The 18483-nt window shown below is 58.7% G+C and overlaps 2 protein-coding genes across 2 annotated transcripts; one reads left to right on the top strand and one right to left on the bottom strand.

Annotated features, from left to right (window-relative positions):
- Positions 1-1220: 1220 nt before the first annotated feature.
- On the bottom strand, positions 1221-4143 carry BESB_067250 (microneme protein MIC12; the record flags this gene model as incomplete). Its single annotated transcript, XM_029365118.1, has 4 exons — positions 1221-2545; positions 2814-2915; positions 3342-3429; positions 3856-4143. The coding sequence occupies 4 exons, from the start codon at positions 4141-4143 to the stop codon at positions 1221-1223; spliced, it is 1803 nt and encodes a 600-aa protein (XP_029218701.1).
- Positions 4144-7830: 3687 nt separating this feature from the next.
- On the top strand, positions 7831-16682 carry BESB_067240 (internal kinesin motor domain protein; the record flags this gene model as incomplete). The annotated part of the gene is made up of 14 exons (XM_029365117.1): positions 7831-7941; positions 8454-8638; positions 9105-9331; positions 9805-9925; positions 10197-10246; positions 10574-10651; positions 10977-11063; positions 11288-11469; positions 11788-14515; positions 14662-14756; positions 15065-15171; positions 15519-15587; positions 15967-16103; positions 16516-16682. The coding sequence occupies 14 exons, from the start codon at positions 7831-7833 to the stop codon at positions 16680-16682; spliced, it is 4344 nt and encodes a 1447-aa protein (XP_029218700.1).
- Positions 16683-18483: the final 1801 nt, after the last annotated feature.

Below are 18483 nucleotides of genomic sequence, written 5' to 3'. Positions count from 1 at the left end.
ATTTATTCGCCCGGGAGCGGCAGCCTGCTGTGTCGATGGCAAATAACTGAAGTAGGCAGCTGTTTACTATGTATCGTCGAATGCGCGGCGGCGACGCAACCGAGGCCGGCTTCAGCCTCTTGTGTTATTTGCACCCGGTCTGGTGTTCGTCGCATGAGTGCGGTCTCGAGCGCTGACAAAGGCATTCGGAGCGTGCATCATGATAGGGCAGGGGAGTGGGTCACTATCATGCGTACTTCCACGCCGAGTGCTGCAGAGCCCGCTCGCCGAATCTGTGGTATTTACAGCTGGCGGGTACTAAAGGTCCTTGTAACCGGCTTCTGGTTTAGGGTCGCTGTCCTGTTACCTCGGACACGGCCTGCGGATGTGTCACCCGCCATCGCCACCAGCCGACGGTCCAACGGCCTTATAGTATATATAGTATAGGTAGTCGCAGTGCCCACTAGACGTGCAGAAATATGTCAACTTCAGAAATGTAGCGGTCCGCTTTTCCGAGTTGTGCGAAGCATATTGATGGCGAAGGCGCCGTGCACTGTGGCAAGTTCCAGCAACCGGATGCACAGCAGCAGGTTAGCACGGGAAATGACTTGCCGGGCGAGCGCCCTGTGAAGACGGAAGATTCTTCACTGAAAGCGAAGCAATCAAGTGATGCAACATCTGGTTTTTCCACACGCAGCCACGCCCAACTCCCACGACACGGGATACAAGCAAAGCCTCACTCGGTCCATGCGCAGGCACTGACAACAAATTTCTCGCACACGATATCCACAACCACTCAATGCCTGTTAGTAATACTGGCGCGCACCTCACTGGTGTATTTGGGTCAAATGCTCCGGACGGGTTGAATCGACCCAACGCGTTCCGAGGTATGCACCAGCTGTAATAAGCGGAAAGGGATTCTTTTCGCGTTTACGCCTGGGCGAGCTGCTCAAGCAGGTGAAACGGGTAACTGCACTGTTCCACGAGATCTACCAGACAGAAGAGACTTCCGCTTCCTCCTTGCAACCCCCAGGCCGGCGCCACCAGCGCCAGCGGCATCAACAAGTGTCGACGGGGTATACGCCTCGTGTAGCTGAGTCAAACACGACAATTACATCGTTTCCTAGCAGAACACTCGCCTACAAAAGAGGGGAGATATGCGCTAGGCACCTCGGGTCTGCTGATCTATTATCGCCTCCGCGTGCTCTATGCCCCTGCATTGAATTCACCTACATTCATATTTACGCAGAAATGAGCTTCTTCAAATCCGCAGTGACGAAGGCGCGCGCGGCTTCAAAGCCCTCACTGCTAGGAACACCGGCGACCTTGACGGTTCGCAGAGAGCACGTGGTGAACGGCATCTCGACGGTAACATTACCCCATTTTCCGTCCTCCTCCTCGAAGTCGTAGACAACGGCGAGCTTCTCCGCGTCATGGTAGAAGAGGGAAACAAAGCCGCCGCCGATCAACGGCTTGCCTGACATTTCGCCGGTTTGGCTGTGGTTCCCGTCGGTGACGGAGACGGTTTTCATCTCACGGTCGAACGTCACGGTGTAGCACGCATCCAGCTGGACTTCCACCTTCGCGGGTGCACGCTTGGCCATCACCTTCACAACGGCTTGATCAGCGAAGTCAACGCCCTCTGCGGACGGTGTCTCAGGCTGTACTTCCTCCTGCGGCACAGAAGGCATACCGCCGGGTCCTTCCTCTACAGGCGGCACAGCCTCAGATCCGCTAGTCACCTGATCTTCCTCCTCAGGCACAGTCGGCAGTTCCTCGGGAGTAGTCGACTCAGGCTGTCCTCCCTCCGGAACTTCAGCACCAGGTCCTTCCGGAGTAGGCTCAGTCGGCAGTTCCTCGGGAGTAGTCGACTCAGGCTGTCCTCCCTCCGGAACTTCAGCACCAGGTCCTTCCGGAGTAGGCTCAGTCGGCAGTTCCTCGGGAGTAGTCGACTCAGGCTGTCCTCCCTCCGGAACTTCAGCACCAGGTCCTTCCGGAGTAGGCTCAGTCGGCAGTTCCTCGGGAGTAGTCGACTCAGGCTGTTCTCCCTCCGGAACTTCAGCACCAGGTCCTTCCGGAGTAGGCTCAGTCGGCAGTTCCTCGGGAGTAGTCGACTCAGGCTGTCCTCCCTCCGGAACTTCAGCACCAGGTCCTTCCGGAGTAGGCTCAGTCGGCAGTTCCTCGGGAGTAGTCGACTCAGTCTGTTCTCCCTCCGGAACTTCAGCACCAGGTCCTTCCGGAGTCGGCTCAGTCGGCAGTTCCTCGGGGGCTACAGGCCCCGCACCAGGTCCTTCCGGAGTAGGCTCAGTCGGCAGTTCCTCGGGGGCTACAGGCCCCGCACCAGGTCCTTCCGGAGGAGGCTGTTCTTCAGGCGTCCCCGGCACGTTTGGCACCTCCGGAGGCGACATGCCAACATCACGGGAGCAGATTTCCAGGTTATTGTCGTCAGTCGCGACCGTGAACCCGCTGGCGCACTGGCACCTGCGCTCGTTGCCTTCGATCATACAGTTCACATACGTTCCTGCCGCACCGCAGCTATCCGGCCCGCAAAGGTCGGCTTCCGCGCCTGCACCAACAGCGTTCAACAGCAGGAGACGCCGACGCACGTCAGCTCGATGATGTCCGCGCATCCGCAGGGCTAAGGTGGACAATGAAAAAGTCTGAGGAGCGACGGAGCAACGCGCAGGGTGCGGGGCACCTACTGGCAACCCCCCACTAGTGTTGAGATGCTCCTACTCGCGACTCTCTGCTGAGTAGTCCTAGTCAGCCGTAGCTAGCGTTGTTACGAAACTGACGCTTTGTAGGGCGCCTCCCTCATATTAAGCCTTGCTTACCGGGAAGCGACGCCGCTCTGCAGGAGGTGAACAGGGCGATTGCCGCCGCAAGTTTGATACTGGTGAGCTTCATTTTGAAAAGGCGAATTGACTTGACGTGACCTGTAAACAGGGCGCAACACACATTCAGTAAATGCGCGTGCCTCGTATGTTCAGCGCCGAGGCTCTCCCACCTAAATTCGCGCGAACTCAGCAGGGCAGCGCTTGCTCCTTCATCCTGAAAAAAGGGAGCGAAGCCAGAAAGGATCGGATTGTGAACCGGATGCCCTGAAAACCCCTGCTCGCGCACTCGCGCATCATTCCATCCCGGCATGGGTGAGGGAGGGGACGCACGCCACCTCCCAACACCGCGCGACCCCAACGGCAACCCCGCCCACGACCCCATACAGCTGAAGAGAAATCAGATAACGCGTACACTCAGAACGTCTGCCGTATTCACCCTCAATCAGAGAGTCAAGGAAACCGACCAATACGCGCGCAGGAGCACTGGAATGCGTTTCCCCGCGAGATAACGGACCCCTCGCGTACCGGGGGGAGCAACTAGCAGCGAAGCTGGCTGACCACTGCCTCTACACCTTATAAAATCTCCAGTAAACTGTCCTGCAGGCCCCAAAAACTGAAGGAGGAGAGGGAAAAAGGCAATTCACCTCCGGCAGTGGAAAATTTGATCCGCACACAAGAAAGGGGCGCGAATTCGACCGCTTCGAGCCCAATGTGGCCAGCGGGATAACGGGTGCTTTGATCGGCAGTGAAGCAGCTACAGCACACGTTTCCGACTAGTCAACGACGTGACAATTTAGCAGCAGCTGCATTAGAGAAGCTCCGTTTTAAGGGAAGTAAACCATGGAAAAGACCGGTGGAAAGGGGGTGACATTGGAGCACAGTGATGAAAAAAAATCGGGGCAATAGTGTGATACCTTCCACTGAAAATAGTAGTTGGATGGCCACCCTTCATCGACCTAGGGCCCCTTGGGAAAGCCCTACATGCATCGACCCTCTCCGTAGAGAATGGCTGTCACGGCTAGCGGCTACTGTTGCCGACCGCGTAGCTGCGGCCGCTGGGCGGCTCGAGTTGTGAACGCAGCTGCGCACCGAGCACTGCCCACCTCCCGCAGTGCTCGGGGCCGCAGCGGCGCCTCCACTCAGGAGGGGTGGCTCGGGCTACCGCTACTGCCGGCGAGCGAGGGAATCCCTCCGCGACCCGGTCGGCGGCGCGCACCTCTGCGAAGCGCACCCCGCGTACCGTGGGTACAGCCGAGAAAGTCTGCGGATCCGATGCTGTCCCCGTGGGCAGTAACAGCTCGCAGCCAGTCAACTGCGTTGAAGGCATCGGCTCGTGCTCACGACAGTGTCTGTGGGGATACCACACGCGAACAATTCTGACAGACTCCGTGCCAGCGGAGTCCGCACGACCACGATCCCCAACCCCGCTTCAATTTATGCGGCTAGCTCTAAGCTTCGCGCCGGAGAAGCCCGTGTACTTCTAGAGCAGCAACAGGAGGCGCTTTTTATCTTAGCAGCATGAGCAGCCAGCTCCCGAGCACCTGTTTTCTGGATGATGCTCCAACGCGCAGAGCGCGGGCAAGACGGCGGCAGAACAGCCTGTGCTGACGCGACAGACGGGAGAGGCGCCGGTATCAAGTCACAGTCCTCCTTGCAAAATGAGGACGTTTCTCCACAACAAAGAGCGTAAAAGGAGCGTGGCGAGTAGTCTGCTTCAAATGAATACGTCCCCTACGCGAACCGCGACATCGGCGTCCACCGTCTGGCATTCTCGAGGGGGTTCAGTATTTTTCTTCTCACTTCGAGAACTTCCGACAGCATTTTGTACACAGATACTCCATCCGACCCGGTAGTGCGACAGTTGGGACAAGTGCGGGTGACGCCGTGCAAAACGGCGCACGGTAGCGACGCGTTCGAGCGCAGCGCCTTAACGGGGAAACACGCACATCGTCGAGTAGATCTGCAGACCAGGTGCCTCTCATGCTTCTGTAGAAGGGATAGAGGAGATACTCAGGACAGCTGCCGCCTGGTGTATTGAAGGCAAGACTTCGATGTCCTCGCGTCTCCCTTGCCGAAAGAGACGGTAGGGGCGTTTGAGACAGGTCCCGGTCTGCATGCTGATAGTCAGTTTCTTGCCTGCCGTAGTTACCCGAGGGGCGAGTGGGTGTTCTCAGCAGCCGGAACAGCGAAGCGTGCGGACGAAAAGCGTCCTCGGTTGCACTGATTTACCATGCGGGTATTCGATGCCTGAATATCTGGTGAAGGTTGGAACGACTTTTGTTGGCGAGTCCGACTGCTGGTGAGATGCGTCGTGCCTCTTTCACGACAATGGTCTCCATCATCTCTACACAGCCGGCCTTCACTACTGCATACGAAACAGCCGACAAGGGAGGCACGGCTGGTGGTACGCAGCGGCCCAGCACAAGATGGTTCCTAACGTAGCCTGAGGCGGGACCTAGAAGCCACGCCCCACATCTCGGCTGTTTTGTGAGTATGTGTGAAGAGAGGGAGAGATGGCTGTTTTTATCGTACAACACGGAGTATGGGACTCCTCCGGAAGGAGGAAACTGCCTTTCACCTCTCATGTAACAGGACTGAGCGCGTCGTCACAGGCAGCGTCGTGCAACGATTTGTCAGTGGAGGTGTCTTTTTTGGGCTTGACTTGTTACTGTTCGTGGACGAGCGTTGGAGAGGCGTACTCACGCTCAACTACTAATAATGGGAGCTGTTGCTATTGAAGAGCTTGGGACGCAGCGGAGGCCGCTGGGTCCCACAAGAGCGTCCTCCGTCCCCCTCCCAGTTTCCGCTTATCAACTGGTGCGCAGAAGCGTTCGTCTAGGCGTAGAACAAGCACGAGAGAATCGCGGAAACGAGTGTCAGAGACACTGGCGTTATGGCGTCATGAGGCAACCAGTAGTCTGAAGCCCGTCGACCTCTCCGTCTTTGGTGCTCGAGGCCACGCTGCTGCGGAGCAGCTTCCTTTAGAGAGAAGTCTAGAGTTGGTCTTCGACTGTGGACTGCGTTCCTGTTGCTTGCCTATCCTAAACACGGCTCAAGCCGGACCTCCTGCGAGTTACTCGTCTAAATGTGGCATCTGGTGCAGCGTCGTTTGCGCATGTGCATGTTTGGCTTGCAGGCGTTCATGTTGTATGGTTCAAGGGGCATGGAGGAGAGCTCGCTGGTGGCTGCCAGAGAGTCAACCAAAACAGTACCAGACAGTGCCTTGGAGAAAACTTGTATGTAGGAGCTACGGAGAAATGCAGCGAATACAAAGAGGATGGCGTGGATGTCGAAGCCGAAGCACAAGCTGTCATCACCCCGTACTCACGCCCCAACACCGCTGTCTTCTCATTCGCGCTGGCTCGCTGTACATCCTCAAGGTGCCAACGGCACAGCTCTGCGAAGATATGCCACACGGTCAGCTGGCTTTGTGCCGTTGACGTTCTCCCACGAACGTGAAGCCGAGAGGCAAAGATGGCGCCTGTCATCGATTGCAAAATCCTCGCGTCTTCAGGTTCGAGGCGTCCGCGTGAGCTTTGACTAGCGTAGCCCCGAAGTGGCATTCCGGCTGCATCTGCGTTTGAAGCACAGTTCGCACAGCCTAGCAAGTGTTCTTTAACGCCGAGCGGGTTGCCCGCTTTCGAGCCTCTATGTGCGAGACAGCCGTCAGGGCCTCAGCTGTGCTTAGCGGTCTTCTACGTCGTGTCAGACAACGCCATTTCTTTCCATGTCCGGACTCCGCTGTCAGAATGAGTCTTCTTGGAAATTCGCGGCCACGAGAAGAAACCGCGTGCCTAGTATGCAGCCCGATGCACTGCGCGAGTTCTGTGTGCTTTGCGCCGAGTGGCGCGGCCTGCCAGTGGCATGAGAAACCACCCCCACGTTGTTTCCACCGACCCCGGGGAGTGTAAAGGCACCCTGGAACACGCACACTCCAGCGTTGCTGCTTTTCGCTGAGCTGCTTCGCGGTTCTCTGCGTGGGTGCAAAAAAAGGGCGATCGTGTTCGCTTCTTTAGCTGGCAAGTTCTGGCTCGTCTCTTCAGGTTTTCCCCGACTTGCCGCCTCTCTTCCTCTCTTTCTCCAGGCTCCTGACCACACCTTCAGGGCCGGCGCACGACCGCTGTCTCGACAACCTGCCGCGGACGGACACGGCGATGGACGAGGCTAGATACAGAAATCTACGAAGGGACACGCGCGGCGCCAGGGATGAGAAAAACCCGCCAGGATCTTCGTAACATCGGAAACGAAGCTTCCGAGGACTCTGCGTCCCTACTTTACGGGTTCATTCCCCCGTTCCCTTCTCTGGTTCATCCATCCATCACACCGTGCCCTAGCTTGCTGAGCGTGGCGTCTGAGGAGAGTTGGCAGTCCAGCAATCAATGAAAGCAGCCAGAGCGGTCTTTCTCCCCAGCTAACTGTAAATCCGTTTTTCTCTCTATCCAGAATTCCACGCTGCGCAAAGGGGACAGCCGGTTCTTTCTCGACGGTCTCGCCCCGTCGCAGCGCCATCCGCACGCCACTTGGAGGAGGCGGGTCGCTCTTCGCCCTCGCGCACGCTGCTCACACAGCCGTCGTCTGGCGTCTTCTTCCGCCTGTCCTTTGCCTAGGGCGGTTGATCGAGGCGTTTCTGGACGCCAGCCGCCTTTCAGGACTTCTGCCTTCAGACGGCCGCTGCCGTTTTCTATCGAATGCCCCGTCGCCTCGACTTCCGTTCGATGTGCTTCGTCTGCACCAGGGGCGTGGCTCTTCTTCTCCCCTGCGTCGCCTCGCCCCGGTCCTCCGTTTCCTGTCCCCAGCCTCGCCGTCCGGGCGTGCCTTTATCTTCTTTTGCGGATGTGGCGTCCGCACTTGCCTTACGTTTGTTTCGTTTTTTGATTCGAGTCGGCGGCTCTCCCCTGCTGACCGCGACGTGTCTTCGACGCTCTCTTGCGCGCTGTCGGTCTTGGCCTGCGGCGCCTCCTTCCTCCCTGCCTCCTCGCTCCGCCTCCGCAGCATCCGCTCGCTGGAGCTGAACATGCTTTCTTCGCCCTCAGATTCAGACGGCGCTCTGTCGGGCGCTGCGGCGGTCGCTGAGGCGGCCTGGCGAGCGTCCCTCGGCGCTTCGCCGCGCCCTCGAGCAAGCGACGTAAGTCTGACAGAAAAACAAGGAACCTGTGGAGTTCTTTCGTCGGGTTCCGGCGGTGGGCGCGCTTCAGGGAGAAGCTGCTGCGCTGCGTCTTTCCTTTCCGCGGCCGTGGCGCACAGGCGGCCGAGACCCTGGCTGGGTCCGGTTTTGAAACTCTAAAAACAAGTAAAAATAGATGCATTTCGCTCGCTCCCCGTTGCAGACTGGACCGCTGTTTTGTTCATCTTCCACTTGCCGCGGCTTCAACAGCCAACACGCCGACGCCCTGTCTTCTCTCCACGCCGAGCCCCTGTTCCCTGTCTTTCGCCCGAATTTAGTGCCCTCACGTTGCGTTCATCTCACGTGTCTCCGGTCGACGGTCCGCTGTCGTGCTTTCTGGTTGGCGCTGCCGCAGCCGGCGCGTCTGCAGGGCGCCGCGAGTCGGCGTTTCGACTGTGCGAAGCCGCAGGTGTTCGCCGCCTCGTCCTCGTTTGGCTAATCTTCTGCCTCCTTGTCCTGCGGATGTCCTTCAGTCCGGGGTTCAGGATGGCTCTGCGGCGCCCACGGCCCCGCGGGCGACCTCCTCGCCCTCGCGCGCGCTGCCGCGGATAGCCGTCGTCGTGCGCAAGCGGCCGCTGAGTGAAGCCGAGCGAAGGCGCAGCGAGGCAGACCTCGTGCAGACTCGCGGCGGAAACGCCGTCTTCGTCGATGAACCGAGGTAACGCACTTCGAGACGCCAGCTGGGATTCTGCGTGGGAGTCGTGGCTGCCCGCAAACACATACACTATCGCCTGCGGGCATGCATGCCTTCGTAGAAGCACCGCGTGAGGCCTTCTGCGTGAACCAGCGCCTCCTCTGGGCCCCTTTGCCGCGCCTTCACCGCCCCCATATCCGTGTGCACAACGAGAGGATATGCATATGTATGTATGAACGTATATGTGTACATTTATGTTTATACGTGTGTATATATCTACGTGCATGTATGTATACGGTGTGTGTGGCGGCTCCGGGTTGGGGGCTCTGATTTCGGCTGCGGCTGCATGTGTCCAGACGCGCGAGCCGATCGTTCTGTGCGCGTTTTCGCCTCGCGTGAAGGTTCTCGGCACCAGGGTCGGCGCCCGCACGTGTTGAATCGAAGAAATATTTTCATTTCCCTCGCTTCCTCATGCGCGCGCCTTCTGCAGAGAGAAGGTAGACTTGACGCCGTATGTGATGCGGCACGAGTTCCGCGTAGACTACGCCTTCGACGAGCGGGATTCCAACGCAGACGTCTACCGCGCAGTCGTCAAGCCCCTAGTTGAGGCCTGCTGCCTCCGCAACGCCAACACCTCTTGCTTCGCGTACGGCCAAACAGGCAGTGGGAAAACATACACCATGCTGGGGCTGCAGCCCTACGGTCGAGGCATCGAAGGTAAACGAGGCAGCAGCCCTTCTTGCTCAGCTGCCGCACAACACCCCGTGTCCACCCACCTATCTGGGTGGACGCAGAGACAACCCCTACATAAATATATACATATATATATTGTTTATAAGTATATATATGTGAATATGTATCTATGCCACTGTGTCGCAGGGAGGGGGCCAGAGTTCAGCTTCGGGGCGTTGCTCCGAGGCATCGAGTGCGCGCGGGTGCGCCCAGCAGAGGTGGGCGTTTTTTTCATCAGTGTTCAGAAGGAAATTACATGATCGCGAGCACATTCCTTCGGCGACGCAGCCCAGCGTGTGTGCGGCGCAGTGCCGCGCCACGAGTGAAGACTCGGATGCGTCGAATCCTGGGGCTGAACGTGGTGGGGTTCGATTTTTTTAAAGATTTGACATTTTTCCGGGGCTTCTTCGAAAAGGGATACCCTAGACTTGTTCGTTGTGCGTCTCGCCGGCCTGCAGCTGGCGTCTTTGAGCTTGCCGCTGACGATATCTTTAAGTACATCGACGGCGGCGAGAAGGAGGTCTTTGTGTCTTTCTTCGAGATCTACAATGGCAAACTCTTCGACCTCCTCCAGAACAGGTAAACTAATTTCTGAACCCTCTCTTTCTTTCGGAATGTACGCGAGTATGCGCTTTGGTCTTCCGATTTTTTACGCCCTGGCATCCTGCCTTTTCGTCCCCTCTCGTCTGCCTCGAGAGTTTCACAGCTTTGTACCCGCTGCTTCGATTATTACGTATCATTATTACTCTTACTCTTATTATTGTATCTGTGTAGATACATGTCGGTGTAGATATGGAGTACGGAACGCGACGCGTGTGTTTTTTCGCTCTGCGGAAACGGTGGTGTTCAGGAAGCTTGTGGCAGCGCTGGAAAATGGAAAGAAGGAGGTCATCGTGAAGGGTAAGCTCGCTCAAAATCACAATTTTCTTGCAGGAGCAAACGTTTTTCTCCCGCAAGCCAGGCTTCCACCCATTCCGATTCCTTTTCCCAGATGCATAGCCGTACCGCTGTGCGCATATGTATATCTGTATCCTGCGTCAGTATCCCAGCGCATGTGTATCTCCGCCGCAACAGACAGTCGACGTGTCTATATCTATATTTTGATGCGTAGGCGCATAGATGAGTTGGCGGCCCAACGCAGCGCCAGTGAAAGAATCGGGGATATTGCGCTGGATTTTTCTCGTCGCATGCATTTTCCGTGGTTTCTTGCGGTCTTCCTGTGCGCAGATTTGCGGGTTGAGCAGGTGCGCGACAAAGCCGTTCTTCTCTCCAAGATGATTGAAGGCGTCGAACTGCGAAAAATCGGTGAGGAAGTGCACGCATGAGTGCGACTGCTCGCTTGTTTTTTCTGGTCTTTGTTTCGTCCTTTCCGCTGCGTCTTCGCTGGATAGATGTGCAGCGCCTCCTTTTCCTCCGGGGCACATATCCTTTTCTGTGGGTATGTGTGCGCGGGGGGGTGGGGGGGGGGGGGGGTCTTTTCTCTAGAATGTGGGTCGCATCCTTGGAGTTTTTGTTTTTCCTCACAGTATGTGGTAGATTCGGGGCGTTCTCTTTTCTTTCATTCACTGCATGTGGCGCTTCTTGTTCAAAGCACAGCCGGCGATTCGAGCTTTTTGCGTTATCCTTTCAGGCGCCAACTCCGTGAACGACGAGTCCTCGCGCTCGCATGCGATCCTTCAAGTCATGCTCAGAGAGAAAAACTCAGAGGAGACGTGCGGTGAGTCACAGATCGGGATTTGCTGTCCAGCGTCTTGATATGCTGTGTACCCTTTTCGTTGTGAGAGCGTTTGTGCGTGTTCTCTGTTTTTCTCTCTTCTGTTCTGGGCGCCTCATCGTCGGTGGCGTCTGGATTTCCACCTATCGTCGCCGTCTGCGTTGGAGCGCGAGCGCGTTTGAGGGTGCTTTTCTGAATCAAAAGAGCTCTCGCCGCTTTGTCTCCAGGTCGCATCGCGTTCATCGACTTGGCGGGGAGCGAGCGAGGCGCCGACACGCTCCAGCACAGTCGGCAGACGCAGCAAGATGGAGCAGGAATCAACCGCTCGCTTCTCGCCCTCAAGGAGTGTATCCGCGCCATGGATCAAGACAAAGTTCACATTCCCTTTCGAGACAGCGAACTCACAAAGGTGCGGAGAAGAGCGAGTCGCCACCTGCCTGAAGAGCATGCACAAGCACATTTTCGAGCATAAGTATTCTATATATTGTTTTCAAAAATACATTTACATATATATGTGTGTATATGTCGTGTGCACACAGGGGTTTTTTTTGTGGGGGGGTTCGGGAGGCCTCGACGTATTCAAGTACCTCGCGGAGGCTGAGGCGTCGGGGGCGTCTGTCTGGCCGCTTCTGCATGCGCGCGCTTTGCTGTCTTGGCGTTGTTCTGAGGCTTGCTGTCTGTTTCGGTTCACCCTCTAGTGATTGGCTCGTCTGCGTGACCCCTGCAGGTGCTTCGCGAGATCTTTGTTGGGCGCAGCAGCCGGAGCGTGATGATTGCCACCGTCTCTCCGTCGACTTCGTGCTGCGAACAAACTCTGAACACGCTTCGCTACGCGTCTCGCGTGAAGAACTTTCGGCAGGTCCCCCCGACAGCCACGCCGGCGCCCGCCTCGGCGTCGCTGGCTTCTCTGCCGTCGCGGCCTTCGAGCAGCTCCGCCGAGGCGACCGGCGGCCGCTCCATTTTCTCAGCAAACGCGGGGTCGTCGCGCCACGCGCGCGCCTCGCATCCGTCGCCCGCTCTCCGGTCTTCGTCTTCCTTACCGAGCGCGTTTAGCGCCGGCTCCTCGTCGGAGGATCTCGGCTTCTACGGGCGGCAGCGCGAGGCGGGCGCGCGCGTGTCGCCGCGCAGCGACGGCCGAGTCCCGCTGTCCCAGGAGGATCTCTTTGCCGGGGGCGAGCGCTGGAGAGACGCTCATGCGTCGCCGCGCAGGGCTCGCGTCGCCTCCCCGGCGCCCTCCAGCTCGGACTCGCCGCTCCTGCGTTCAGCCATGTCGCTGCCTGAGCACGTGCGGACGGCTGCGCAGCTCAAAGGCATGCGCAAGAAGCGCGACGAGAAGAGCGAGGAGAAGGACAGATTCGGGATGAGGAGGATCGACGAGGCCGGCGGGGGGGGAGTGTCGCCGCCGCGTGGCGTCGCTGCCGGGCGCGACCCGGGGGAGTGCAGCGGAGACCTCAGAAAGGCCTTCCTCGCCTCTTCCGCGCGCCTCGCGAGTAGAGGAAGCTTGCTGACGGCGAGCGCTAGCGGCGAAATCCAGTACACAAGCGCGCCGAATCGCGCCTCGGTGCCTGCGGCTTCGCCCTCGCGCCTCGGAAGCGTCGGCCTCCCGGCGCGCTCCACTCGACCCGCGACCTCGACTGCTGCGTCTTCGCCTCTGAAGACTCTTGGAAGTCGCGCCCGCTACCGGGACAGCACGAGCGTGGGGTCCTTCGAGAGCCTCGATGACGCGTTGACCGCGCCCTCGCCCCTGCCGGCTGGGGCGGCGCTGCGGAGAGGCGGCAGCCTCGGCGCAGGCAAGGGCGCCGATGAGAGGAGGAAGGCTCTCGAAAGCAGGACGGCGAGTCTAGGCCCATCGCTTTCCTCGTCGCGAGGGACTCTTCCGGCGCGAGCGAGCCCTACGACAGCGCCCAAGGCGGCTGCAAGGCGCCAGTTGCTGGGCACCGTGCGGTCGCTGTCCTCCTCGGGCTTCGCACCGACTGCCGACGACAGAGACACTCAGTCCGCGCACGACTTGGTCATCGACGCGAGGAGTGAAGAGTTGGAGGCGACGAGGGTCTCCTCTGGCGCGGTGAGTGCGCTGAAGAAAACATCCGCACTGCTGGCCTCTGCCAAGAAGGGGGGTGGAGATAGGGGATCCGTCCTCCCGCGCGTTCGCAACACGCGCGCCACGACGTCTTCGTCTCCATTCGGGGCCACGCGCTTCGGCTTAAATTCGGCGAGGTCCTCCTTGCTCAGTGGGTCGCCTCCGCCTCTCGCGCAGCAAACGCACGGCGCGGCGCTTCGGGCGTCGCCGGTGGCGGCTGTGTCTGCAGCGGCGACGGCGGCCGCGTTGGACTCCGCAGAGGGCCTTGGGTTGGGCTCGACAGGCAAGACGACTCGAGGCCGAGGCGGCGAGGCCTTCGAAATCGCTCTGGAAGCGACAGGGACTGTCTCCGCCGCGACCGCGGTCGTGGAGCCCAGTGAGAGGCGGAGCTTGGGCGATCGGGACGCGCGCGCGGCGTGTGGTGAGGAGCCTAAGCCCGCGAGCGGGTCGGCGGGGCTCGCGGCGTCTCCTCCTCTGAGTCAGCTGCGAAAGACGTGGCTTCGCGCGCAGCACCAGCAGCAGTCGCGGCAGGGCGCCCTCGTGTGTCCAGACGGCAGCAGCGTCATTTTCGTCCCGCGACACGGGCGCGAGTCGTCGTCGTCGCCCGCGCTGGGGCCTGCGCCCGTCGAGGTGGACATGGTCGACGACGCGCGGGAGGGTCGCGGCCGGGCAGTCTTTTCGACGGAGGCCTGTACCGGGAGCCGCGCGGAGGAGGACGGGGACGGAAAGGATCGCACAGCGTCGCAGTTGCAGATGCGCCTGGCCTCGTCGCTCTCGTCATGTGCCCACCAGCTCTCCAGTTCGCCGGAGGACGCGATGCGCTCGAGCTCGGCTTCGGCCTCCAGTAGTGGCTTCACGTCGCGGCTGCAGCGGCCATCGCCCCTCGCGGGAGGGGCGCAAGTCGGCGAGGGAGGCGAAGGCCGCAGACTCGAACGCGGCTCCAAGTCGAGCATGAACGTGCCTCTGGATGCCTCGTCGCAGCGGCTGCTTGCGCACTTGCTTCCGCGAGGCTTCTCGTCTCTCTCCGCCTCGGGATCCTGTGTGCCCGCGTTTCGGCGCGGCTCTTCGCCGACCTCGCCGTCCCGCCGGAGTCGCGCCGCCGGCGATGGCGACGCAGACCTGGGCGAGGGCGAGGACGACGGGGAGGTCGCTGCGGAGTCCGCGTCCTACGCGAAGCGCACGAAAAAGACTGAAGGCAAGCGCGACGAAGGGGCGGTGCTGCTGGCGGTCTCCAGCGGCCATGGCGATGACCGCGAGACGGCCTTCGGGAAGAACCGGGAACCCCAAGCCATCCTGCGCGACGAATTCGCGTGCGCGACCGACTACCACGAGCTAGACCTTGAGCAGCTCGACACGCTGCAGCGCGCAGTCCACGGTGAGCAGAAGTTTCCTAACCGGGGGGAAGAGGGGGGGAGGAAATAGGGTTTTAGGCCAGCCAACGAAAGCGGCGCTTTTTGCTTTCGACAGCGCCCGTGAACTAGCCGAGTTCCCGTGCACCTCGTGTGTGTCGTTCTTCCTCAGACCGCAGAGGCGCGTGCATGCAACAGCTGCTTCAACTCGCGAAGAAACGCGCAGAGGACGCGTCGAGTCGCCACGGAATCAACGAAAGCCAGCAGGTGTGAGACGCAGGCGGGAGACGACAGGCTCCTCAGGAATCCCTCAAATGCCTACATATTTATATATATGTATGTATGCTCTGCAGGTTGCGTGCCTTTCTCGGTTACAGGCGCATATACATATACATGTATATATAGAGATGTGGATCTGTTAGTCACCTCAAGCTCCAGTGTGTCTTCTCACTTGGCTTTTCTGGATTTCGAGCCGGAAGGCTCGGCTCGTCTGCACGTGGCGTTTTTTTTTTCTCTCCTTCCAAGCTCTGCATAGCGTGTGGATCCTCACTGTTTGCTTTTTCCGACTCTTTCAGGACTTGTTGGTCTGCCGTCTTCATCAAGCCAATCCTGAGAGCAACGAGTTCGGCGAGTATGTGCGCCAGAGGATGGAAACCGATTTCCGCAAGCTGCTTGCGATGAGGTAGGGCTCGCTGAAAAACTGAAAATAGTCGACGGCAGTTAGTCACGTATTGTTTTTAAGCAGTGGACTGCGGCCGCGTGAGAACCTCACTGACTGGGCAGACGTACTCTCTTTGTTTTTTAATGTTGAATTCGCCTGACGGAGAGCCGCATATCTACGTCTCTGGAAAGGAGATGCATGCAGTCAGTCCTAAGTTGATGTGTCTGTCTAAGGTTTTCACGAGGCTGGAAGATACAGTCTTGGGTCTTTTTGTGTGCGCGCGGCGGCCCTACGCTTGTGTGAATATTCGTGTAGACAGGTGTTCGTACCCTACCAGCGTGAGGCGTTTTTTCGGGTTTTCTTTGCAGGCAATTGTGGGTAGAAGCTGAGGAGCTCCGGATGCTGCATCGCCTGCTGACAACTGAGGCGCAAACAAAGTACGTCTCGCATAATTCCTCTCTCTGGGATTTCTGCTGCCCCATGGGCGGGGCCTGTCCCTGTATGCGTTTTCGTCTACATAACACACACGTGCGCGGTCTCACGCTGAGGCGAGCGATTCTACACCTGTGTATGCGCAGAGGCGCGCTCGCTGTCCTCGTCGCGTCTGTCGTTCCATAGGGCATCGCCTGCAGCAGGATTCGATGCGTCCGCGCCTGCTGCTCGGCATATTTACGTCCATAGCAGTCAGCGGATTTGATTCCATGCAGCGCGTCGGGCGAGTGCGCAGCGCTTTGATGTGTCAAGTCCATATATGTACTATATATTTCTCTTGCGTTGGCAGTTTTGGGTCTTCTTGTGTGCGGCCGTGTGCAACAGATCGGGAGTGGGGGGCGCTCATCGGCAGGAAGGAGGCGCGTCAGGTGGCGGCGCTTCGCCTGCGTCGAAAAACCGCCCGCTGCCCGCGGGCGAGACGCGAGCCGATTCTTCGTTTCTGAAGAAGAAAGCGGATCTCGGTGAGGCGAAATCGCGCGAAAATGCAGAGGCCGTTTGGCTGTCTTGGGGGCATGCGGGCGAGGCTGTAGAGAGGCCGAGCCAGATAGAGGGGTTCGTTTTCGGTTCCTGAGACAGCTGGAAAGCCAGTTGCGGTGTTGGTGTGAATGTAGTCAAAGGTCGCGTGCCTCTGAGCAGAATCAATAGTCTTACAGTTGCTCCCCTCCCGAGACTGACGAGGCCTAACAAAAGCAAGGCTGTGGGAGTCTGCGCATGCATGCGCCTAACCGGGATCCGCGCTCCACGCTTTCGGATTGGTATGCGTCTGGTGCGGTGTCGAGGGGGTCGTTCTGAGTTCGAGAGTGTCCCGCGGCTGACTGAGCTGCCGCCTAGATACAGTCTGTAGCAGCTACGACATGTTTTTTCTCTTCTCAGAGGTCGCCGGAGACGTCGAGATGACCGATGCATTTCCGTCGCCTCCGCTTCTCACGACGTGCTCGCCACTGACGGAGGGATGCCCTTCGCTCCATGCGCGCCACGGGTCGTCGCCTCTGGCTCTGTCGGGCGCTCACTCCGACTCCAGCGAGTTCGTTGAGTGCTGAGGAAGCGGTTAGCACCAAAGACGGCGGAGAGCGCGGAGCCGCGGGCGAGACTAGAGTTTCCTCTGCGATGGGGTTGGCGTGAGGGAGAAGGCGCTTGCTTGGAGGGCGAAAATGAAGGGATGTACGACGCTGCAGAAGCGAAGCTCGCGCTGCTGTGTTCGGCTCGCTCCCCAGGAGCCTCCGGCGCGTGTAGACACAGAAGGCGGAGAGGGAGAGAGGAGATTTTCGCGCTTCCTGGGGCGAGCAAGCTACGACGTCGAGCGTGTTTGCAGAGTGAATTTGGGAGCATGCGAGGTGCCGGAAGTATACTCGGACGAGAGTACGTGGGTACGGCGGAAAACAAAAAGGGCGGCGTATCTGATCCGCACGTTTCGTCGCTTGATGCGAAAGTTTTTTCCTGCCCAAGGCACGAAACCGAGATACGGCGCATGTACGGGATGTTTGAATGCCGTTGTATATGTCTAATTGGGCAAGTAGTCGTGGTCGTAAAAAGTAGCTGTTGGTCTGGATTATGCTGAGAAACGCGACACATGTACAGATGTGCGCGCTAGAGGGAACGTCGTCCTTTTCTGTGTGCGCGTGTGAGTTGCCGAGGGAGGCCTTTGCGCAGTCGACTCGCGTCTTGTCTGTTTTACACTCCCGCGAGGCCGTAGTGAAGGATGCGCCATTTTTTTCCCCCTGTTTTTTTCCCGCGTCGCGCTGTTCTCTGGTGTTTCCATTCCACAGCGAGCCGGTCAGGAAGCTCCGTCTCTGTGTGGCATCGGGCGCTCGCCTGACTACAGCTTCTCGAGTATTTGCGCTTCCATTTGAGACCACAGTACCGCAGTGGATTCTTCTAGAACTGAATCGCGCTTGCGAAAAGAACCTGCATCTGCCGCACTTCGCCCTGGCAGCTAGCTACACAGCAACGCCCTCGGGGGTTACACTGGAGCTGTTCGATATCGCGTCAGTTCACCCTCATCAGACCAGAGGCCCCCGACGCGACCAACTGCCGCATCTGTGTCGTAGAAAAGCGGCTGCAGAACTGCACACATACAGTCTCGAGGGGAACTACCTCATTCAGGTGCAGCCTGACGACTACCTCGCATTTGTGCAGTGCGGGATACACAGATCTCAACTGTAGACCCTGGTAGCGAGTGCTGACTAACGAGGAGAGCAAAGCGTCTTCGCTGCGGAGGCCTCGGAGTTTGCATGCTGTCCTAGGAAAGCGTGACCCGTGCCAACAGTCGTAAGAGTCGTGCTCCAACGCCGATTAACGTGTCTCCGTTTTGACTCTCGCACGCGTAGAAAATAAAAGCGCCCATCGAGACGTGTGAGGCGAGGCAGTGAATAGGCTTGAGCGAGCCACTTCATTTCCAAGTCATCCCGCCGCCGTGGTGTCTTCCGCCCTTTCAGCCGCGAGCACTATGGCGACTCGATGTCTCAACCGGTTGCCACTTCAATGCTAAAGTCCACATACGTGCACCCGTCTAGTCCCTCTCTTTGTCTATGACTTTTTGACCAGTGGACGTTAGAGAAACAGCGTTCTAGTGCGATGTCTCCTTTCGTCCCGTAGAACTCTCACGGCGTTGTGCTTGCTCTATGTGCGGTATGCAGGGTACCTGCCCTCTCGCGAATGGATCGCGATGTCACCAATCGAAAACTGGCGCCCTCTTCCCATCGGTGACTACAAATGATAGGAAGCTCGCCTAGCCGCCTCCCGTTTGAGTTGTGCAGCGACAGGCTCGTACATTATGTGTGCGCCTCGCTAAACTCCCTCTGTGTGAGTATGTGAGAAGGTGGTCACCTAGTGAATACGCGC

Source organism: Besnoitia besnoiti, chromosome VI, assembly GCF_002563875.1.
Source record: "Besnoitia besnoiti strain Bb-Ger1 chromosome VI, whole genome shotgun sequence".
NCBI classification, from domain to species: domain Eukaryota; phylum Apicomplexa; class Conoidasida; order Eucoccidiorida; family Sarcocystidae; genus Besnoitia; species Besnoitia besnoiti.
The sequence above is the reverse complement of the archived record's forward strand: the minus strand, read 5'-3'. Positions and strand labels throughout refer to the sequence as shown.